At 41.1% G+C, this 25,238-nt stretch overlaps 1 protein-coding gene across 3 annotated transcripts in view; it reads left to right on the top strand.

Annotated features, from left to right (window-relative positions):
• ACADM (acyl-CoA dehydrogenase medium chain) overlaps positions 1–25,238 on the top strand; it is a 633,245-nt gene that overhangs the window by 103,884 nt on the left and 504,123 nt on the right. The window contains exons 2-3 of one of the 3 annotated variants that reach the window (XM_044085786.1): positions 9,623–9,722; positions 12,605–12,702. In XM_044085786.1, coding sequence (XP_043941721.1) covers positions 9,623–9,722; positions 12,605–12,702 — 198 coding nt within the window. Of the gene's footprint in view, positions 1–9,619; positions 9,723–9,780; positions 9,815–12,604; positions 12,703–25,238 lie in introns of those variants that run through there. The other 2 variants (XM_044085785.1, XM_044085787.1) reach the window with 2 other exon arrangements.

Here is a 25,238-nt window from a genome sequence, read left to right as displayed (position 1 = left end):
ATCAAAATAAACTACCAGATAAAATATCTAGGAATAATATTTACTTCAGACTTCAAAACAATAACCTACTAACTACATGGACTAGTATTCAAAACGATATGGATAGATGGAAGAACATTAATATGTCTCTACTGTCAAAAGCTAGTGTTGTCAAGATGAATTTTCTACCAAGAATACTCTTTCAGTTAAATGCTACCTTTTCAGATATTCCCCAAAACTTCTTCCTTGCCATGGAAAAAGCTATATTAAGATTCTTATGGTATCCCAAATCTACCAGAATTAAATATGCAAAACTTGTACTCGCCAAAGATAAGGGGGGATTGGGGTTACCTGATTTTAAGCTTTACTATAGTATAATTACTGTATACAGACTAATACAAATAATAAACTATGACTCGTATATAAATACTTGGACACCCCAGTGGACCACAGTCTGGTATGAACAGTTGAAATCCCTTGGCTGTAATATCAAATCCTTACCATTCTTGAATTTAAAACCAGGCTAGCATATACACGAAGAATTTACACCCACTAATTAAAAACTTGATTCTTACAACACAGAAACTATTTAAATCATTGCAATTAGCTGACGCTTTTGCCCTTATACAACCATTACACCTAATTCCTAATTTACTAATAAATAATAAACCAGTAAATCTAACAAACTACCCCGTGATAAAAGACTACACAATATGGGATATATACCAGTGGAAAGAGTCTAACACGGAGCAAATGAGACTTGAACTCAAACTTCCTATGAAATATAGTATTATCCTTAACCAACTTTTTTAAGTTTAAGTTTTTGATTTTTAAATCTGGGCCACCAGCGTCCCGTGTGCTTTCGACCCTGTGACTAGGCTGCTGCTCGCATTTCCCGCCGCTCCACAAGGGGTTAATCCCCTCCACACTACCAGAGTATCCTCCCTTTCAAAGAGAAGACTGCGGTGGACAGTCTGCTTGATACACATTGTGTACTGGGACCCTCTCTCCCTAAAGAGACTCTGTGTATGTTACTTTCTTACATTTGTTAACTAGCATCTTCTTTATTTGAGCAGCTTTCTTCCCTGGTATATGTGGAAGCAACCTACCAGTGGTCTATGCACAGGCCCCCTCCTACCCCAACCTTGGCATACTGCCTTACAGCCCACTACCCTTTTAAGTTAAACCTCATCTCCTCACAGTGCACCTCCCCCCTTTCTCCACAAGGTGGCAGCATACTCATAATAATCAAGCCTAGCAATAACTTCCCCTTACTCTCCACTAACTCTACCTAGAAAGCATCCGCCCCTCACCAAGAAAACTGTACTGTTTCTTTTTCTCCTTATTCTTATACTTGCTTTACTAGCAGATTTTCTTTCCCAGTAAATTAAGAAACGTTTTTAGTTTAAAGAAAGTTTGTAACCTTTATACCTGCTCCCCCTGCAGTTGTTCTCCTTCCCCTGCCTCTGGTCACTGATTGATTCTGGGCCTTCTTGGCTTCAAATTCAATACTCATATTCAGCTAAACATCAAAAAAACACATATAAAACTTGGCCTATTATATAGAAACATTCACTTTCTGTCCCCTTCCAGTAGGCAAACCCTTGCCTCTACCTACCTCCTTCCATCTTTACTTTATGGCGCTCCACTGCTTACTAACCTATCTTCTACACTTACCTCCAAATTGGAACAATGCTACAATAAAATCTCTAAATTTGCCACCAAATCCTCCTCTCATCACTGCACCTCCCTCCACTCTCTAAACTGGCTTGAACTCCCAAATTATCTTAACTTTCTACAACTCTCCACAGCCCACAAATTACTATTCCATCCTACTAACTGTCCTGCACTTTCCAATATTCTGCAACCCTATACTCCCCTCAGATCCCTTAGATCTTCTCATGAAAACCTGATCTCAGTACAAAAACCTAAGCGCCCCGCAGGTCAACTTCTCCTATCCTTTACCCTTGCTAAAAAATGGAATGCCCCACCCTCCTCCCTAAGAACCTGTAACAACCTAGACAACTTCAAAACCCAACTCCATTTTCACCTTTATCTAAATAGGATTTGCAACTGTACTCTCCAACCTACTCCAATCCAACTATCCATCCCCTTCTCTCCAGGCTAACCTCTACAATCTTTCTGATCCTTCTCTAACCTTTCCTATAATACCAAACTATTACCAACTAAAGCCTCTTTACTCTATATGCTTAAGCTACCTAAGCATACCCGCTACCCTTCTTCACCTCTTCTAAAATGCTAATTTGCTTAAGCTTCTAACATTAAAGTTCTGAATGTTCTTCCTTCTTTTTGCCTTTTCTCTGTTCTCTTTATTTAATAAGCCATTTTTGCCAAATTAAAATTGTCAATAATTTTTGCTAACTTTGCTAATTTAGCAATCTGATATTGTTTGTAGACTACTTTCTAGCCACCTGTTGACTTGTAATGTTCTTCTGTGTCTTAACTCTTTCTTAATTAAAAAGAAATTGTTTATGTGGAGCTTTTCTCCCTTGGCCTCCACTGAAAACGGGCCCCCATGCCCAGTGGACTTCCCCGGTAATCCGACTGAAATAAATAAATAATAATAATAATAAATAACTTCATCATCTTATAAATGCTAAATTCTCACAAATACACACTGACTTACAGAACATAGATTTAGTTAAATTAATACTTCAAAATCTTGCGATTAAAGGGAAAACAATTTCTAGGACTTATAAAATTGTAACGAGTGCAAAACATCAGAATTCTTTTATTATTTTCAAACTATTGGCAAAATCAATCACTGACTGAAGAAAATAAGAAACTAGCTGTTGAAAATACAATCAAATTCATTCCTTTCAAGAAGCTGTTATATACACAAATTATGGTAAATAACAATCTATATTATACCTTATCTAAATTAAATCAGTTCAATCCTAACTTTTCGCCTATATGTCCCCATTGTCCGGATCAAACAGCTGATATTTTACATGTCATGTGGAACTGTACTAAGATACACAACTTATGGTGCTCCTTGAGAGTAAGATTAGAGAAGATGGGATATGAAAAATCAACCCTTACTTGGGAGACAGCTATATTGTACATTAATGTCAATCGACTCCCAAAAATATTAAAACATGTCTTTATTACGATGTGTGCCCTTATTAAATTCTTTATTACAAAGAATTGGAATGTCATGTCACCAATTACATGGGAACATTTTAGCAATCTTGCTATCAAATATATCTCATCTCACAAATTAATTTATTCAAAAACAAAAAAACAAATGCTATTACCAAAATATTGGGGTTACTTGCTAGATATAATTCTTGATAAATAAAATTTGCCTACAAATTGTCATGAAAAGCTTACCTTTAAATAAGAAATTAATGTAGTATAACCAGTCTTTCTTGCATCTTCTCTCTTTTCTTAGTATATGTGTAACAAGATATTTTCCCTAAACATACAAGTAAATGGTTAAATTTCTATTTTTACTTTATATATAGACTATCCCCATTCTAACTATCCCTTATGAGACCAAATGAACATAAGAATTCTCATACTTTACTTGACGATGTAGTGACTTCTTGTGTATATATTGTGTGTGTGTGTGTGTGTGTGTGTGTGTGTATATATATATATATATATATATATATATATATGTGTATATATACATATGTATAATTTTCTCTGAACGAGATTGTTGTCTGTTTTCTTTAGATAGGTATTTGTATTGTTTATTTGTGTTTTTGAGTTACCGTATTGTTGTTGTTATTTGAAAAAAGAAAATTGAAATAAAGAGATTTTGGGGAAAAAAAAGAAAAAGCTGGCATTAATGCTTAATTTACATATGTTTATTTACATTGTACCTTGTATTACATTGCATCAATAGAGCTTGTCTCCCTGGGCCTCTGCTAAAAAGGGGTTGTACTCCCAGCTGGCCTTCCTGTCAGCAAAAGAAAACAAATAATAAATTATTTCTTTGTTCTTCATTTGAAAGGATTTGTTACTCATTCATAGTTAAGATTTTCTAAATTAAATATCCATTTTAAATAATATTGAATCATAAAATTCAAGTATGCTGTCATGTTCCTGTTCCATGTTGTGAGTAGTAATTTTTAACGTTTCGGAGATAAGTTAAGAGTACCGCAATAGCTCCCTACTTAAAATCTCTGATCAGCTTCCCTTGTGTATTGGTATTTTCACCCTATAATGATATCTGTATGCCAATTTTACATATTAGTGCTTTACTTTGTGAAATATACATGTTATGTTAACCCCAGTAGTGTTTATAACCTAATGTTCATGCAAGGCATCGGGCTAGAACCCTAGGCACTTTCATCTTGTCTTGTTAATTTGTCACTGTCTGTTTAAACAGTTCCCTCAAGAAATTTGTGTAACAAAGGCCATAAAACTTCATGGCCCTTTTTCTGTCAACAGTTGGAGCCATGCTGCTTTATCAGTACATAGCGGACTTATTGAATTGTTACCCATTCTCTTAAAATTCTTTACCGGTTCACTTCACAAACTGTAATAATGACTTGAGGAAGAGAACCATTGTCTGAGATTGTGAATAATGCTGCTTCATTCTGATTACACATTTTAACTTAGCTGTCATCCCCATTTCCACGAGTCAGCTCTTTAACCGCAGTTAGTATCATTAAAGCACATCACCAGTGTCGCAATACATTGTAACCTAACATTTACTACACGCTTCATATCCCCAGTGTTTTCATATAAACACATTAGACCGTAATGCCAGAAGGTATTAAAATGGCTGCAGCCATATGTTTATTGTAAATTAAATGCCAATTAGTGCCAGTCGATTTAATGAGATGTATGGAAGGTTTGATCTTCTGGGAGAACTTGTTAACTAATCATTTCTAGAACACTACAGAGATGTGGCACTTACGGCTTTCTTCATAAAAAATAAAACCCCTGTGAGACCCTTGTTTAGTTAGTTATTTAAATATTTATTTTATATTATTTAAATGTGTAGTAGTACATTTTGTTCTTAAAACCAGTGCCTTGGCCCTGCAGTAATATATTACTGATGTACTTCCTGTTTCAACCGCTCATGTGTTCTTTGTGCAGAGTCCATCAAATCTCGCACACTGCAAGACTTGAGTTAACATACTGACATTGCTCCTCCTTCTCTTGTTTCATGCCAATCCAGACTCGAAACTAAACCTGTAATGTCGTTATTTTGGCAGTATGAGTGTCTGTTTAGCTGTTCAAAGCTTCATATTTTTGTTATTTTTTAAGCTACTGTTTTCTTATGCTGTGTTCCCTTGTCATTGTTGTCATGGTAGCCTCACCAATGCTAAGATCGGAATACTGCTGCTGAGCACCATTTGGTTTGTGCAGTGATATTCGGTAAATAATTTTATTTTTCATATAAATAATTCTCACCATATGTTCTTTCATAAGCCTGATCTCTTCAGTCCCTTTCAGAACCACACACTTGCCTATCTACCATGAATCCTAATACTTTGCTCAAAACCAGCAGCAAAGAAACCTCCTTTTCTACAAACTCATACGAATGTCCAGTGCAAGAGAGATGCACTATACATAGCCACTAAACATACACACCTCTAGTCTTCTCTACAACCTTCCTGGCTCCCCTTGCCACTTCGCACTAAGCCAACTGCCCTGTCACTGATATTTACCTGGATATCATTCTTTTTGGGTCGTCACCATTGTCTTTGTTTCCTTCCATGCTGTGCACACAACAGGAAGGACACATTGAGGCATCTCTCTCTGAATTCCAGCTGCATGACGCACAGTCTAGGAAGTTTAGTATCCCAGCACCCATACAGGGCTCCTCTGAGGGTCAGCTCCACAGTAGGAAGAGCCCAACTGTGATCAAGAAGTTTGATCCCAGAAGTACGCTGTGTCAGGTACTTTTCAATGTCCTGCACAAGTTCTGGCTCCTTTCCCATACAGTGAGAGGTGACATTCCATGCCTCAAGTGCTAATTTTTTTGTCTTGTTTTTTGCCAGGGTCTGTACTGACTTTGTCTGCTGCTGCTTCTACGGCTCCACACTGCTTTTTACTGAACTGTATTAGGAGGCAAATGCTTTTATTGTTTTACTTTGATAAGTAATTTTTATTGTCTTGAGCAAACCCCCCCACCCCCGTCAGCTGTTTCACAAACAGTTTGGCAGCAGAGCTGCTGCTGAGCTCCAGTCGTATTGTGCAGTGGCGTATATCAGTGAATGTCATGGAAAATACACATTTTGATATTTGAAAAGCAGTACTTGTCTACTAGGAAGTATAAAGCAGGTAGCAGCACTTGTGTTCTGGCTACTGTTAAGATTTTGTATTGGGGAAAAAACAGAGATAGTTGCAATGTTCTTTTCATTATAAGAAACTAGGAATTGTTTGCCATTGTATTTTCTGCCTCACATGTAGCTTTAGTGTTCTTCATGAGATTTATGTAGGTGTAATCCCATGGCAAGCTGTGGTTGACTGTTTTTTTTTCTGTTTTACTCTCTTGTCATTATAGTGGGCAAACTGTCTAACCAAATCTTTTTCAGATTGCTGTCAAATGAAAGTCTGAAGATTTTAGTGGGTAGTCCATTTATTTTTAATATATTGAGTTGGGTGTCACAGTGGGGTGGGCTGCACAGTGGCACAGTGGATAGTGCTGTCGCCTCAGAGCAAGAGGTTCCCCGGTTCGATTCTTGTTGGGGGGGCTTCTGTCTGGAGTCTGCATGTGTTCCCTGTGTTCGCATGGGTATTTTCCTGGAGCTGTAGTGTCTTCCTACATTCCAAAGGCATAGAGTAAGTGGATTGAACACTCTAAATTGGCATAGACGCAAGTGTGTGTGCGAGTGTGTATACGAGTATGGTGTGAAAGAACTACTGTGGGGGAAATAGCCACCCGGTGGTGTAAACCTTGGCTCTAGATGATTCACTGTTGAAGTGACACCCCTACTCCATTTGTAAAAATGGGAAAAAAGGGTTGTGGGTAGCTGGATGGATGGATATTAAGTTGCTTTGTGCCTGATGAGGCTATGGGTAGTAGCTTACTCCATGTCAGATGATTGTCATTTGTGATCTTGGTTTATGTTTTTGTAAGTAGTTTTTTTTTTTTTTTTTCTTGTGCAACATTAACTATATTCTAAATGTGCTAAGTGAAGTGTGGTTTGTCAAGAGTTGGCCAAGTTATAGAGCTGTGCTTTGTACTAGCATTTGGACGTGTCAGAACATAGCAACACACTACCTGCTTGTTATCCATATGGTGAGATTTTAATCTGTTATGGCCTTATGAGAATTCTCCTTTTATTTCTGTGTAATGTATTTGAAAATGGATTTTAATGTCATTAGGCTGGTTAAGCTAATGACTATGCCAGGTGGATGCATACTATTTTAAGGGTAGATATGACAGCGTTTCATATAAAATCTTTTGTTTTTATTTGCATTTTTAATTAGATGGATGATCTTTGTGTGTTATTTTAATATACTATGGTTAATGTATATTTGCCGTATTACTGTGCTAAGTATATATTTTTTCTTAACTTTATTTTCTGCATTGTTTGGTCTTTTATTCCTATTTATGTTAACATGCAAGTTTTAAGGCTTATTCAGTGTTTTTCTCATAAATAATAAAAGTAAAGATGTTATTCTTTGCACATCTGCTTGTATGCTTGGATGCATACTATTTTAAGGGTAGACATGACAGTGTTTCATATAAAATCTTTTGTTTTTATTTGCATTTTTAATTAGATGGATGATCTTTGTGTGTTATATTAATGTACTATGGTTGTTAATGTATGTTTGCCGTATTACTGTGCTAAGTATATATTTTTTCTATAAATATATATTTTTTCTTAACTTTATTTTCTGCATTGTTTGGTCTTTTATTCCTATTTATGTTAACATGCAAGTTTTAAGGCTTATTCAGTGTTTTTCTCATAAATAATAAAAGTAAAGATGTTATTCTTTGCACATCTGCTTGTATGCTTTTCTGGACATTGGCATTCTGTTACCCTGCTGCATTCTGTCCTCTACCTTCCTTCATCCCCTTCCCGAGGCATGCAGTTTTGATTTAGCCATAGTACAAACCTGGAAATACTAGATTTTAACTCCATTATCCTCTCATTGGCGAGCATACCATGCTGCACTGTTTTTGTAAGACTTGTAAAGTGGGCTGCCTGTACCATTGTGGTAGGTGCCTTTTTTGAGACACTTTTCATGCTATTATACAATTTAACTTATCTACCTAACTTCATATGCTGTTTTGTCTGTTTGAATATACCATGTATAAAAAAGTTGTTGAGTACCCCATCAAAGTAAGAGAAAAAAAACTCTTGAATGTGGACATAAATGCTGTATTGTAAGCTTTTATCTCCTGTTAAAAATTACCCTACTGCAGTTTGACTGTGGTGACTTTATTTTTTATTTTGTATTGTAAGTGTACTGAAGAGGTTTTTGTTACCTTATCCTGCTTAATAAAGGATGTTTCCAAATTTCTACATTTGTTTTAAAAAAAGAACAGTAGTAAGGCACTTTGCTGCGGTAGCGTTGTCGCCTTACAATAAGACGCTGTTCTGTTCGATTCTCAGTTAGAGCGTCTTCTGCGTGGAGACCTGCGTGATGGGCGTACCTTCGTTGAAGGTTGTGCATCAGGGCTGGTAACAAGGCACGTAAAAATCAACTACCAATCATTAGCAGACCGGAGTTTCGCTGTGGCGACCCCTAACTGGGAAAAGCCGAAAGACACAATAACAGCAAGAAGTAAGTCACTTGTGTTCTAAATGTCATTTAGGAGGTAAAAACATCCTACACTGACCAGAATCCTTAATATTGTTAGTTTCCTGAGATAGGCATAACTTGTCATTTCTGCTGGAGAGAACAGGAGTGGCACAGTTGCACCTTATAAGAAAAAAAGATAAGTATTTTGACCAACAAAAGCTTACGTGGCTTCTGTTTCTGGAGAAGTGATTTAAAACAGAAGGATACTGAGTGCTTATTTTCTTAGAGACGTGTGCCTGTTTTCTGCCAGGCTGTCTGTGGCGCTTGACAAGTGAGATATGTAGTACAAATAAGTCAGCAGAGAGTGAACATTACAGCGAGTTATTAAGATGCATGACTGGAAATTAGCAGACCGAAACAGAGTTTACATATTGTATTAAAACGAGCTAGATCTTGCAGAATACTAAAGAGATGATGGGTGGTGATTAGAGATTACAGGTGGTTACAGACAGAAAACATTAGCAAGAAACTGAGCGACTACATTTTGGATCATGTGAAGAGTGAGTCTGCTAAGAGACATGCCTTCACTTGGGCACATGGGCACCTGAAAGAAAACTTTGCTGACTACTTAAACACCCAGAAACTCCAAAAGGTGAAATAGCAGAAGGCCATCACCGCAGATTGTTTAGGTATTGTACATACATCCTACTCTTTCAGGTGTCCTGTGCCTTTTATTAATTATTGCATTGCATTGCTGGTGCCTTCATTACCACAGTTCTTATTGTTGCATGCGTCTTCTTGTTGACATTTCAATAATCCCATGGTAATACATTGCTGCTTTCTGTATTAGGCAGCAAGCACATAATGATAACACTGTATTCACTACATTTTGTGATACTTTGCAGGTTACTGTAGGCATGTGATCAGAATAAGATTTAAAATTTGTCTTTTTCTAAAGCAGGTGCTGAGAGTTGGAGCAAGGGCAGGGCTACGTCTGCAGTCCCATAGTGCTGCTTCCTCTAAAGCAAAAGCTGGACAAGAAGGACATGGATATAACTTTGGTAAAATGCACAGCATCATCAATTTTTAAACATTTGTCCTTTTCCAAAAATTCAGCCAGGTAGAACACCTCTCATGGAGGTGACATATTTAAGTAAGCATTTTCAAAGGGAATATTCTACAATTTTTACTAAGCATCTGGTTCAAGAAATGTTTGTTTTCTTTATGTAGAAGACCAAGAGCCTGTTTCCTGTGTGTGTGTGTGTGTGTGTGTGTGTGTGTGTGTGTGTGTGTGTGTGTGTGTGTGTGTGTGTGTGTGTTTTAAGAGTTTGCAAAATCTGTGAACTGCTACATTCCATTAAAATATGATGTGTACAACACAAGCTGGAGTATACTTTGCTTCATACTCTTGCACCATAACTGTCAGACATTGCTCTAAACATGTCTGTTTTTAATGCATTGACCCTCTTCTCCACAGAGGTAAGTGATTGTCATCAGTGTTGCCCCTCTCTTCTTGAATTCACTGCAGTCTAATAGTACTCCATTCACTTTTGTGGTAAATTCTGCAGTGGGGATCAACTCTTAAACACACTAAACACATGTTTCTTTGATGATACTTCCTCTTGGCTTTCATATCCGATCTCATTGCTGTATTCACATGTGAGCAGTGGTCTGCACGTTACCCTCCCCCTTCAAGTTGTGACTGCATTACTTTATTCTGCAGTCATAAAAGCAGGTTTACCTACCTCTTGAGTAAGCTGCAGTCCCTGCTTACCTTGTAACTGAATTTCTCCATACTCTCAAAAAATGGATATATAGCATACTGAATTTATACCTCATATTGATATAACTTCTATGTAAAAGTTGTAAGTAAAGGTGTTTATAAATTCTAAAGCGATAGCAACATTTTGTATGTGGCCTGTAAATTGCATTCCTGTGGGGAGAAAATAAAAAATAAAAACTTCCTTCTTTAGCTTCATTGAACTATTCACTGCATCCCATTCATGGACACCTTTTCTGTAGTGCTCCTTTGGGTCTCTGCTTATGTTGAGGTACATTAATGTTCAGTGTTTCTTTCTGTTTTTGTTATTTAGGTTGTCCTGTTAGTGCAGGTCTGGGAAGAAAGAGCTCAGAAAGAATGCATGCGTTAATGCAATTAAGGATTGCAGAACTTGCTGTCCCCCACTAGCACTCACCAAAGTTGGTATACTTGTTTAGCTGTGCCTTTATATGGCCTCTTGTGAAGGCCTTGTACCATTGTTGTTGCCCTCCTAAAGCTGGCCTCACTGTATTGCTTTTTCATATTGCTTACTGCCAAGTCTTTTAAATTGCCCACAGTATTGTCTTATATCCTCTCCTCAAATCTCACTATTTAATTTCTCTTCCTTCATATTTCCCTTACTAACAAACATCATCCCCTGTCCATTTCTGTTCTTTCTTCCCTCCTCTTTTCTTCAAAACCTCTCATGTCTTCTAACATAATACATGTCTTGAAAGGTTTACTGAATGCTAGCCCTTAGTTTTATAAATCTTTCCTTCTTCTACAAATGCTCATTCATGGAAATAGTTTTCTCTTAAACAAGCAGGCATACGTTTTCCTTGTTCTTGCTTTATTGTTGTAGCATTTTCTTTTCCAGGTTAACGGGTTTGTTCTGTCCCACCTACAACATGTATGACTTGGGAGAATTCACTTGATTGTACTCATGCCCTGTGTACTCCCCTTGTATTTGCCAGGTTATAAATATTGTTTTCTTTTGTATATATGATATTTTATCCATTTGTAAAATTAAATTAAACTGTGCTAGTACACAAATGTCAACCGAATTGATAAAGCTATGTCAATGTTGTTGCTTACTCTCCATTCATAAACACAGAACTGGCTTATTGTTTTTTCTGGATACATTGTTTTGCATCTTTCTGAAATAAATTTATCCTGTCATACTGTTTGTGTTGATAACAAAATGGCATACTTTCTTCCAGATTACTTTTGTGGTCTTGTATAGACATTAAAAGGACCCTCGTTTGTGTTTTCTGGAGGATACCATCCCATTTTCCTTTTAGCGAACTGCCTCCATATCCCCTAGTCATTCAGGGTCTTGTTCCTTTGTTTAGTTTGTCCATCTCAGTTTTTGCTTCCAATACTAGTTGATGCTTTTGCCGTCACTTCCATTTTTTTTGTTTTCTCCTAATTTTATTTTAGAACCATTATGTCATACAGGCTTTATGTCCTGCTCATATTCAGTTTAATAGGTGCCTCATTTTTGCAACATTACCTTGTGTTGGCATTTTCAGTGCTATGTTTTGTTTTTGAGACAGTCTTTTGTGGAATACCGTTTTTTAGTTGCAGGTTTTAAGGTTAACCCATAGTTGAATAGCTGCATAACTGCATTTACCAAGTTAAAAAATGAAATACTAATATATATATGTATATATATATATATATATGTGTATGTGTGTATATATATGTGTATGTGTGTGTATATATATATATATATATATATATATATATATATATATATATATATATTTATTTATTTTTTGTCCTGTGTGACTGTTATTCTAAATGGGGCTTCAGCCAAGTCACACACTGCTTTGCTGATGTGTAAGCTTGTGGCATAATTCTAGGAAGGGCAAGAGCTATTTCTCTATATTGCGGTGCTGGGTGGTTTACATCTTCTGGCCATTGTTCAAAACTTGTTCCATGCCTTTGATTTGCTGTCTTAATGATGCCTCATCTGTTAATTTTAAATGTGACTTAAAACTTATGCCGCTCTCTTGTAGTGTGATGATATAGAAGCATTACATTGTAGACATGACAGTTTTGCATGGCATATTCTTTATCATTGCAGGAAAGTATTTTATAATTTTGTGTACTCCTCAGGATTGTAGTCCTGTGCTGTAAGTCTAAGAGAAGATAACTTATTGTGATATTCTGTGTTTGCAGAACTGAACGATCAACAAAAGGAGTTCCAAGCTACAGCTAGAAAATTTGCCAGAGAGGAAATTATTCCTGCTGCACCTCATTATGACAAGACTGGAGAGGTGTGTAACATGAAAATATCACATTTTTCTTTTTTTCTTCTTTGATACATTACACTATGTTTTGTGTACTGTTTTTTCTCCAATGTAATAGGGAAAGAGGGAAAGGGGGGGTTTAGTAATGTACTGGTTAGGGGTAGGGTAAGGTTTAACAGTTGTGAGTAAGATGGTACAAGGGGCAGCTAGATGGATGGCCTCTTGAGTCGCACTGCAGGCAACAAGCAGTTTAAAGTGGAAAAGATGTTCTTAACAAGGCTTCAAGACCATAAAAGGAATATGCAGTACTTTCCTGAGTATTTGTTTCCAACATCCACATCAAGAGTAGGAATACACTCTACTTACTGAGCTAGGCTTTGGCTTAGCATCCTAGGTTCTTTTCACTTTCTCTGTGAATATAACGGTCTTCAGTGACCTTTACTCCGTGTAAATTGTCGTTCAAACAAATCATTACTTTTTCTCACACATGCCCACAATTTACAGGCAAGGCTGTTAAAATGTTCCAGTTCTCTACAACTTTTGTCCTGGCAGATGTGGCTATGGACCCTCCAGCTATCTTGTTCTATATCCACATAATAATAAACAACAAAAATGGATACTGTGCAGAGCAGTCTGCCCAATTAGAGGCGGAAACTAGCAGCCTAACTTCCATTGATAATTTAGTACGCTCCTATGCAGATGAAAAGTACAGAAATAACAGCCACAAGCTCTTTAAAGTGAATTAAAAAACTTTGCTCAGAAAATAAAGAAGGTAAACAAAAATGCTAATGCCAAGTTAAATGTGCAGAGGTATGTACATTTCCAGAAAGAACAGGAAAAAATAATTAATTGTACAGATGGAATACTTAAAAAGAAAACTATCATTTGTACTAGATAATTAGCCTTGCTGACTGAAAGTACTGAAGCCTTAATTTTCAAGTCAGTAGCAAACAGTACATGCAGCAACAGAACACAGTTTACATAGATGCTTCCACAGCAAGGCCTAAAGCAAAACTTACTAGTATACTTGATTAATCTCAAAGGTATCAACTTATTTCTTTCTTACAGGAACTGGGTATTAACTCAGATATTTTTTTCTTACACATTCACAACCAATACCAGCTGGAAGTAAGTAAAGGATTTCACATTTTATCATTAACTCCTAGCAGCAGTTGCAAGGAACCAGTTAAATCTTTTCTAAATGAACATTTCCTACGTTTCATCATGCAGTTGCTGGCTGGTTTTTCCAAGACAGTTGAACTTAAGTTTTTCTGCATATAAAATAAGAGACCAAATACATTTGTCCCTTCAGTTTCACATTGCACTGTCTTCTGTAGACTTTGCCAAGCCTAAATGTGGCTTACTGATTTGTTAGTGTGAACTAGGGGAAAAGTGCAGACATCCCATTTTAAGTCAGTTTTTTCCCATGGCATCACAGTTTCTTTCTTAATTAGTTCCACGTCCAAGTTTTTTGGAGACCATCCTCAGTCATGTTCTTTGGAGGCAACCCTCACAAAATGGAGCTTGAGATAAGGGTGCAGTTTCCAGGTACTCTTCATCGGTCCCTTTCTTGACAGGTGTCTGCACTAGGAATTGGCTAGGTAGTCATGTTTATAGGACTGCCAGTCTAAACTGTACTAAGTAGCTTCCCATTCTACCCACTTGACCTGTGTCTTAGGTTGGAATTCCTAGTTCAGAAGCAGTGTCAGTTATCTATTTTATTTTAATTTTTTTTTTATTGTAATGTATTTTATTATTGTAAATGTATACATTTTCTTTGATTTATGGTTCTATTCATTATTTTAGTTTTAAGCTAGTTCTGCATTGTTTAGAATCTGGTCTTTTTAAAACTTGGTGTAGATATCTGGAATGGGGTCTGTTTTGTAACTAATCCGTCTGTGTGTGTGTGTGTGTGTGTGTGTGTGTGTGTGTGTGTGTGTGTGTGTGTGTGTGTGTAATATAGGTTCATAGGTAGGTACTAGGCTATCTGCCCAAAGGCATTTTATAAGCCTAGCCGGAATGTGTTGGCTTTCACCACCCCCTTAGATTAATTCCCTGTGCCTCTGTCCAGCAGAGCCATTGAAGTGATCCCTGGGGTAAACCTTCTATTTCCCATCCACTCGTCAAGGTTTCTCTTGGGTTAGCAAGGAGCTCTGCCTAATGTAAATTGGAATCTTGTTCCAGAGCATGGGAAGTCTCTGGGACAGGAGTATATCCCTCCAGCACGTCCTATTTATTGCTGTGGTGAGGTTTAGATCCCTAGAGTGTGTGGCTCAAGGGGGTATGGTTTTCTTTAGGTGGAACATGTCCAACAATTCTGGGTTGGACATGGCTTTGTATGTCGGGCAGAGATCACCTCTGAGTAGGCGGTATGCAACCGAGTACAGCTGGAGTTTCTTCAGTTGAGCTGCATAGGGCATCTGCTTGAGGCCAGTGATCCTCTTGGTGAGGTACTTCTGTGGTCTTTCCAGTTGTTGCAGATGTCTTGTAAGGTACATCCCAAATGGGGCGTTTTACTCTATGATGGGTCTAATGAGTGATGCATAGATGGGCCCAATGACCTCTTTTTTGATCTGGATGCAAACCCTTTTGTGATTAGGTGGGCCACATAGAAGGATTTTTTAACCACTTTGGCAATGTGATTATCAAAGGAGAGGTTACTATCTACTTGAGTCCCCAGATTCCTTATTACATCTTCCGTATTTAGGGGGCTACCAACTATGTGGTAGTTTGTGGTTACTTTGTTTTTCCAAAGGGATGACTATGTACTTTTTGGCATTTAGCTTGAGGCCATGGTTTTGACACCAGGTATCTGTCTCAGGGAGACCATTTTGGAGGATATCTGTGTCAGCTGGAGAGTCAATTATAGCCCCTAGTTTGCAGTCGTCTGCGAACTTGGTCAGCCATAGTCCTCCTGTGCTTGCCTGTACCTCTGAGAAATATATGCCGAACAGGAGGGGTCCTAGGACTGAGCCCTGGGGAACGCCACTTGCAACTGGTTTAGAGTCAGACCTAGCTTCCGCAACTCTTACCATATAGGTTCTGTCCGTGAGCCATTTGACAACCCATCTCATGACGTAGGAGTTTATGTTCTGGCTGGTGAGCTTGTCTATAATACCTGAATGGGGAATTGTGTCGAAGGCCTTTATGAGGTCTAGGTAGGCTGTGTGGACCACCTTTCCCTCATCTATAGCTTTGGTAACTGTCTCAAAGAAGTCCACCAAGCTTAGGAGGCATGTTCTGCCCTTAACAAAGCCAAACTGGGTAGGGTCCAGTATTTGGAGGTTCCCAATGTCTCTGTTAATGAGATCCATGATGATGCGCTCCATGGCTTTGCAGACCAAGCTAGTCAGGCTTATAGGGCGATAGTTCCCAGGGTCTGTTGTGGCTCCCCCTTTGTGGAGCGGAATAGCCGTTGCTGTGCGCCACTCTGTGAGCACGTAGCCTGTGGAGAGGCTGAGTTTAAACGGTGTGTTTAGATGAGGGATTAGTTCATTTTTGAGCTCATGTAGGACTCAGCCTGGGACACCATCCGGTCCCATTGATGCTGTGTTTTTGGCTTTGGACAAGGCTGTTTTAACCTGAGTGTCTGTGATTTCAGAGGCACTACATTATTTTGGTATAGTTATGGGCCCTTTTGGGGGTGAGAGGGGGGGTGAGGTTTGCACTGAGCCTGTCTGCCAGGATGTTGGCTATATCGGTCGGTTCAGTGTATTTTGTGCCATTCTGCACTAACTCTGAGCACATCTGAGAATTGCCACTTAGATTCTTGGCATAGCTAAATAATGCCTTGTGGTTGTCTTTGGAGTCTGTGGCAATTTTTCTTTCGAAGCTAGCCTTGGATGATTTTATGAAGCAATGTAGTTTCTTGCTGATGCTCATCAGGGATGTCTTCCCTTCTTGGGATTTTACTCTTTTCTGTACTAGTTTCCTTCTCCTATTGTATAGCTTGTTGATGGCAGGGGTCCACCAGACTGGTTTCCTTTTCTTGGAGGAGTGAGTTTTGGTTTTGCTTGGGTTAGCACGATCCATGCATTTTTGTAGGTGCCTGTAGAGTGCATTAGTAAAGGATTTTGCAGCTTGGACAACGTTATCCTTTAGCATGGGGGCTTTGAAACTTCCCACCTCAGTCATAAGTAATGTGAAGTTTGCTTTTGAACAGTTTTTCACGGTGGTTTCTTTGACCGGGGGTGGTGGCGGAATGTGTATATCCAGAGTGATTAGTTTATGGTCAGATCTAACCAGAGAGGGGTTGACTTCGGTGTGGAACACCGGTCTCCCTTGTTGGTGATGACCAGGTCCAATATGTTGTCACCTCTGGTGGGGGTGTTGACCAGTTGATATAGGGCGTTTGAATTTATAAATTCTAGGAAATGTTGGGCAAGGGAGGTTTGTACATGAGTAGTTCTCCCAGCTAATGTTTGGGTAATTGAAATCACCCAATGTCAGGGTGTTTGGTAGGACCTTTATGATGTCCTTCAAGGATGCATCTGCAGTCATAACATATGGGTTGTCCTGCCTCAGGCAGCCCTTCGGTCGGCCGGATTCCAAAGTCTGGGTCTGGCCTCGGCTGATGTCGCACTTCACCCGACGTCATAGCTCCTGGGGTATAAAGGCATCAGCCGGCGCCATTTTCCTCAGTCTTTCTTGCCGCGGTGCCAAGCAGAAGCTGTTCGCAAGTCGGTCAGATCCAGAGATTTCAGCTACCGAAGACTTCTAAAAAAGCTAAGTACCCCGTTGGGGACTCTTTCTTGCCTCAGCCGATGTCAGACAAAGTAAATAATTGCTTAACTTGTGGGAAACAAATACCTCATAAGGATTTCCACTCTTACTGCCTTCCTTGCTTAGGCCCAGACCACGACGTATCAGCTTGTTTAGCCTGTGCTTCCTTCAACCGACGGACACTTAGACGTCGGTCGGAGTTTGCTGAAGAGTTTTTTGGCTCCGCTTTTGCATATAAAATGCCGTCGGAAACTCCGACTACACATTTAGCTAAAAAACGCAAGGAAAAGGACCGACACTCATGGCCCGCGGTTTCGGCTGAAACCACGGTTAGGCCTACCGCGAGTGTCTCGGTTTCGGCTGAAACCGAGACCTCGGTTCTCCCTTCGGCCGAAAGCATGCCTCCGACAACCGAGGCCACACAGGCCCCGGCTGAGTCGGCTACAGAAATTCCTACTGAAGAAGCAGGCACACAAGATTTGTCCGACACCATTCCGTTGGACATCTCTACTCCTGCACGTGGGGCAGCTAGACCCCCTGCTTCTATGTCTATCAAGGCCTTCTCCAGGGCTAAAGCAGCTAAACTTTCCAAGGCCTTACCTACAAAAGCTCCCTCTCACAGACCTACCTCAAGTTCTCAGATTCTCAGCCTTGCTGAGGACCTTATTCTCTGATCAGGGGATCCCAACCTCACCCAGACAGGGCCTCACAACCCCTCCTGAAAAGAGGCCTGGGACTGAACCCCTGAACCTCTCTCCTCTGACTATTCCTCGGATGGTTCAGATTTATCTGACCATCAGGAAGGACCATACTCACCTTATGAGGATTCTGATGCAGAAGACTCCATTCCTTCTGCCTCCCTCCAGAAGAATTTTCATTTGGGGAAACTCTACACTCAATGAGGGAACACTTCCAATGGCAGGGTCAGGATTTTTCTGATTCTAGGAAAAGGCTAAGGACTTTTTTACACTTACCACAGCATAGGCCTTTAGCCATACCTCCTGTACTATCAGTTGTTGATGATGCATACAATGATGCCAGTACTGCCCCTGATTCTCTTCCCCCGGCCCCTGCTAAACCTGACAGATACTACAGGGTCCCGGATTCTCACTTCCACTTGTATAAGGCCCATGCTGCAGACCCAGAAACCATTTCTCAGGGCCCTAAAGGTGTTGCAGCTGCCTCTGCCAAAAACCCCCTACCCTCTGAAAGAGAATCAATAGCATTAGAGAGATGGGGTAAAAAGGTTTATACATCTGCTACTGTTTCTGCCAGGGCTTTAAACTGTCAATTTCACATGATACAGTACCAGGAATTTTTGTTAGATCAGCTGAATAAAAAGCTGTCCTCTCCTGAACCTTTAGACCGTAAGTCCCTTCAGGATTTGGTACACAACTCTCAGCAGGTCAGTAATCATTTCTTAAAATGTGGCTATGATGCACTGGAGGCTTCATTTAGATCAGCTATGACTGGAGCAGTGATTCGAAGGCATGCCTGTCTAAAAGAACAATCCTTGCCAGACCATGTTAAGTCTAAACTCCTAGATGCCCCTATGGAGAAACAAAGTTTATTTGGCTCTCCTGCACAGGAGGTTCTAAAGAAAGTGGAAGAAAAGCAAAATCTGTCCAAACAGTCAAGGATTTTCTGCAGGTCCAACCTCCGAGGTTCAGCAGAAATTGGCCTTCAAAGAATTGGTCCTTTCCAGACACCTCCAGAGCACAGAGAGGCAGAAATAGGCGGCAAGAGGCAGAGGTCAATCAAGGGGTGCCTACAGGGGTCGTCAGTGGCAACCTGCCAACCAGAGAAGTGCCGCCACAGCTGCGACTGCAACCACTTCCACAGGACAGACACAATGACTTGGCTCTGATTCCGCCTACCAGGGAACAACTGGAAGCACCCTTGGGCGGAAAGCTAGCTTTATTTTCAAAAAACTGGCATTGCATTACAGGAGACAAATGGACTTTGCAAACAATAGACAAAGGCTACAGGTTTCACTTCCACACTCTACCAAAAAAGAGAGGAATGCCAAACCTTCCACCAAGCCAGAAATCAGAGGCTCTAAAACAAATCATCAGCTTACTAAGGATGAGAGCAATAGAAAAGGTACCATCTATGGAACAAGGGCAAGGATTTTACTCCAGACTATTCCTTGTACCAAGAAAAGAAAATCAATGGAGGCCTATTCTCGACCTGACCGCACTGAACACATATCTCATTGTTCCAAAATTCAAGATGCTGACCCTACAGCAACTTCTTCCCATGTTGGGCAAGGAGTCTTGGCTGGTGACTCTAGATCTCAAGGAGGCATGCCTGCACCATTCCTAGTGAGAAGCATCAGATTTCTTCGAAGCCCTTCCCACCTCAGTCATAAGTAATGTGAAGTTTGCTTTTGAACAGTTTTTCACGGTGGTTTCTTTGACCGGGGGTGGTGGCGGAATGTGTATATCCAGAATGATTAGTTTATGGTCAGATCTAACCAGAGAGGGGTTGACTTCGGTGTGGAACACCAGTCTCCCTTGTTGGTGATGACCAGGTCCAATATGTTGTCACCTCTGGTGGGGGTGTTGACCAGTTGATATAGGGCGTTTGAATTTATAAATTCTAGGAAATGTTTGGCAAGGGAGGTTTGTACATGAGTAGTTCTCCCAGCTAATGTTTGGGTAATTGAAATCACCCAATGTCAGGGTGTTTGGTAGGACCTTTATGATGTCCTTCAAGGATGCATCTGCAGTCATAACATATGGGTTGTCCTGCCTCAGGCAGCCCTTCAGTCGGCCGGATTCCAAAGTCTGGGTCTGGCCTCGGCTGATGTCGCACTTCACCCGACGTCATAGCTCCTGGGGTATAAAGGCATCAGCCGACGCCATTTTCCTCAGTCTTTCTTGCCGCGCGGTGCCCGAAGCAGAAGCTGTTCGCAAGTGCCGGTCAGTCAGATCCAGAGATTTCAGCTACCAAGACTTCTAAAAGCTAAGTACCCCGTTGGGGACTCTTTCTTGCCTCAGCCGATGTCAGACAAAGTAAATAATTGTTTAACTTGTGGGAAACAAATACCTCATAAGGATTTCCACTCTTACTGCCTTCCTTGCTTAGGCCCAGACCACGACGTATCAGCTTGTTTAGCCTGTGCTTCCTTCAACCGACGAACACTTAGACGCCGGTCGGAGTTTGCTGAAGAGTTTTTGGCTCGCTTTTGCATATAAAATGCCGCCGGAAACTCCGACTACACATTTAGCTAAAAACGCAAGGAAAAGGACCGACACTCACGGCCTGCGGTTTCGGCTGAAACCACGGTTAGGCCTACCGTGAGTGTCTCGGTTTCGGCTGAAACCGAGACCTCGGTTCTCCCTTCGGCCGAAAGCATGCCTCCGACAACCGAGGCCACACAGGCCCCGGCTGAGTCGGCTACAGAAATTCCTACTGATGAAGCAGGCACACAAGATTTGTCCGACACCATTCCGTTGGACATCTCTACTCCTGCACGTGGGGCAGCTAGACCCCCTGCTTCTATGTCTATCAAGGCCTTCTCCAGGGCTAAAGCAGCTAAACTTTCCAAGGCCTTACCTACAAAAAGCTCCCTCTCACAGACCTACCTCAAGTTCTCAGATTCTCAGCCTTGCTGAGGACCTTATTTCTCTGATCAGGGGATCCCAACCTCACCCAGACAGGGCCTCACAACCCCCTCCTGAAAAGAGGCCTAGGACTGAACCCCCTGAACCTCTCTCCTCTGACTATTCCTCGGATGGTTCAGATTTATCTGACCATCAGGAAAGACCATACTCACCTTATGAGGATTCTGATGCAGAAGACTCCATTCCTTCTGCCTCCCCTCCAGAAGAATTTTCATTTGGGGAAACTCTACACCCTATGAGGGAACACTTCCAATGGCAGGGTCAGGATTTTTCTGATTCTAGGAAAAGGCTAAGAACTTTTTTACACTTACCACAGCATAGGCCTTTAGCCATACCACCTGTACTATCAGTTGTTGATGATGCATACAATGATGCAAGTTCTGCCCCTGATTCTCTCCCCCCGGCCCCTGCCAAACCTGACAGATATTACAGGGTCCCGGATTCTCACTTCCACTTGTATAAGGCCCATGCTGCAGACCCAGAAACCATTTCTCAGGGCCCTAAGGGTGTTGCAGCTGCCTCTGCCAAAAACCCCCTTCCCTCTGAAAGAGAATCAAGAGCAATAGAGAGATGGGGTAAAAAGGTTTATACATCTGCTACTCTTTCTGCCATGGCTTTAAACTGTCAATTTCACATGATACAGTACCAGGAATTTTTGTTAGATCAGCTGAATAAAAAGCTGTCCTCTCCTGAACCTTTAGACCGTAAGTCCCTTCAGGATTTGGTACACAACTCTCAGCAGGTCAGTAATCATTTCTTAAAATGTGGCTATGATGCACTGGAGGCTTCATTTAGATCAGCTATGACTGGAGCAGTGATTCGAAGGCATGCCTGGCTAAAAGAACAATCCTTGCCAGACCATGTTAAGTCTAAGCTCCTAGATGCCCCTATGGAGAAACAAAGTTTATTTGGCTCCCCTGCACAGGAGGTTCTAAAGAAAGTGGAAGAAAAAGCAAAATCTGTCCAAACAGTCAAGGATTTTCTGCAGGTCCAACCTCCGAGGTTCAGCAGAAATTGGCCTTCAAAGAATTGGTCCTTTCCAGACACCTCCAGAGCACAGAGAGGCAGAAATAGACGCCCAAGAGGCAGAGGTCAATCAAGGGGTGCCTACAGGGTTCGTCAGTGGCAACCTGCCAACCAGAGAAGTGCCGCCACAGCTGCGACTGCAACCACTTCCACAGGACAGACACAATGACTTGGCTCTGATTCCGCCTACCAGGGAACAACTGGAAGCACCCTTGGGCGGAAAGCTAGCTTTATTTTCAAAAACTGGCATTGCATTACAGGAGACAAATGGACTTTGCAAACAATAGACAAAGGCTACAGGTTTCACTTCCACACTCTACCAAAAAAGAGAGGAATGCCAAACCTTCCACCAAGCCAGAAATCAGAGGCTCTAAAACAAATCATCAGCTTACTAAGGATGAGAGCAATAGAAAAGGTACCATCTATGGAACAAGGCCAAGGATTTTACTCCAGACTATTCCTTGTACCAAGAAAAGAAAATCAATGGAGGCCTATTCTCGACTTGTCCGCACTGAACACATATCTCATTGTTCCAAAATTCAAGATGCTGACCCTACAGCAACTTCTTCCCATGTTGGGCAAGGAGTCTTGGCTGGTGACTCTAGATCTCAAGGAGGCATGCCTGCACGTCCCTATACGACCAGATTGCAGAAGACACCTCAGATTTCTTGCAGGATCAGAGCATTATCAATTCTCAGCATTGCCCTTTGGCTTATCTACTGTGCCCAGAGTATTCACGAAATGCCTGGCATCAGTAATTGCACATTGCAGGCTTCAGGGAATTCAAATCTACCCATACCTGGACGACTGCCTAATACAAGCGGACAACAAGACAAAAATAATAAAGGATTTGGCCTATGTCATACAACTGCTGCAAGCCTTGGGATACACAGTCAACATACAAAAGTCAGGACTAGTGCCATCCCAAAGGATAACATTTTTGGGTGCAGAACTGGACACAATAACTCAGATGGCTTTTCTCACAGAAGAAAAACAAAAGCAACTACCAGTCTACTTCATGGCATTAACAAGACAAACTCAGCTTACTGCAAGGAAAGTCCTGCAGGCCCTGGGTTACATGGCATCCTGCATAATCTTGATCCCATATGCCAGGCTGCATATGAGAAAATTACAATGGTACCTAAGGAATGTATGGTCTCAACACAGACACAGTCTAGAAGCCCTGATACCAATCATTCCATGCCTGAAAAAAGAATTCCTGTGGTGGGCTCAGGCCTGCCAGATCAACAGAGGATTGCCTTTCCACAAACCACATCCAAGGCAGACCATCACCACGGACGCCTCAGACCTAGGCTGGGGGGCACACATGGAAGACAAGTGTATCCAAGGCCTATGGTCCCAAGACCAGCTGAATCTATACATAAATCTAAAGGAGATGCTGGCAGTGAAGCATGCAATTGAGGCATTCAAATCATTCCTCCAGCAAGGACACCTGCTGATAAGGACGGACAATACCGCAGTCATGTGGTACATCAACAAACAGGGAGGCACACATTCATACCCCCTATGCCGGATGGCAATGGACCTGTGGAACTTAGGCCTGAATCTCAACATCCAACTGCAGGCCAGATTCGTACCAGGAAAAGAGAATTCACTAGCAGACAGCTTAAGCAGAACTACCACGGATGCTCACGAATGGATGCTGCATCCAGACATCTTCAAAACCATAACAAAGAAATGGGGAATGCCAGAGATAGACCTGTTCGCCTCCCCACTCAACCACCAACTGAAGAAATTCTGCTCAAGAGTATACCACCCACAAGCCTGGAGGGTGGACTCCCTTTCTTTCAGCTGGAAGGCCCTGACAGTATATGCCTTTCCACCTCTCCCATTGATGTACAAAGTTCTACTGAAGATCAGAGAGGAACAGCCAAAGGTAATTCTGATAGCTCCAGACTGGCCAAGGCAGCATTGGTACCCGCTACTGAGAAGCATGTCTCGGATGAACTCATGGCCTCTACTTCTATGCCCTTTACTTCTAACGCAGAACAACTACAAGACCCTGCATCCAAACTTAAAAACGCTGCAGCTAACTGCTTGGAAAATTGCATAAAACAAAACCACCCTGTTTTATCTCAGAGGGTTAAGGACATTATCCTGGAGGCTCGCAGACCCTCCACAAGGAAAACATATTCAGCCAAATGGAAGAGATTCCTCATTTGGAGTGCAGCGAAGGGAACAAATGTCACACTGGCAAACCTAGCACACATCCTAGAATACTTAGCAGAACTGTTCCACAATGGCCTTTCCTACTCTTCCATTAAGATTCATGCATCAGCAATTTCAGCAGAGTACAACATGGATCCTCCTGTCTTCTCTCATCCTCTCCTCAGACAATTTTTGAGAGGGATCAAAAATGTAAAACCTCCAAGGAAACCACCTCTGCCTGCATGGGATCTCAATTTTGTGCTAGAAAAATTAACACTTCTCCCTTTTGAACCAGCAGCAACAGCAGACTTACAGTTCTTATCTTGGAAAACTGCCTTCCTGCTAGCAATCACTTCAGCAAGAAGGGTATCCAAGTTACAGGCATTAATGGCAGTGCAGCCTTTCCTTATCTTTCACCAGGATAGAGTGTCTCTGAGAACCAATCCTACTTTTATTCCAAAGGTGGTATCCAGGGTATCCTTGAACCAAGCTATTCATTTACCTACATTCTTCCCTAACCCACAGAACAGGGGGGAAAAACTACTACACACCTTGGATGTACACAGACAACTGCGCTACTATCTGGACAGAACTAAGGCCAGCAGAAAAACTGACCAGCTTCTGGTAGCATATGTAACAGGAATGCAAGGAAAAGCAATTTCAAAACAGACAATCTCAAAATGGATAGGAAATTGCATTCGATTCTGCTACTCATTTCATGGAAAGACAACTCCTGAAAATATCAGGCCTCACTCCACAGGAGCTACAGCCACCACTACAGCTTTCCTACGAGGAGTGGCTACCAAAGACATTTTAGAAGCTGCTACTTGGCGCTCCGTGCATACATTTGCCAAGCATTACAATTTTCCTTTATACTCCAGATCCCGAGCAGGTTTTGCAACTGCAGTTTTACAAGGGATCTTAACTACACCATCATTATCTTAGTGCCTCCTCCCCCAGTTTGGCTATGGTATTCTACCCATATGTTATGACTGCAGATGCATCCTTGAAGGACAT

The sequence above is a fragment of the Protopterus annectens genome, chromosome 10.part0 (genome assembly GCF_019279795.1).
Source record: "Protopterus annectens isolate FY-2018-M chromosome 10.part0, PAN1.0, whole genome shotgun sequence".
Taxonomy (NCBI): Eukaryota; Metazoa; Chordata; order Ceratodontiformes; family Protopteridae; genus Protopterus; species Protopterus annectens.
Note: the sequence above shows the minus strand (reverse complement) of the source record. Positions and strands in the feature narration are given on the sequence as shown.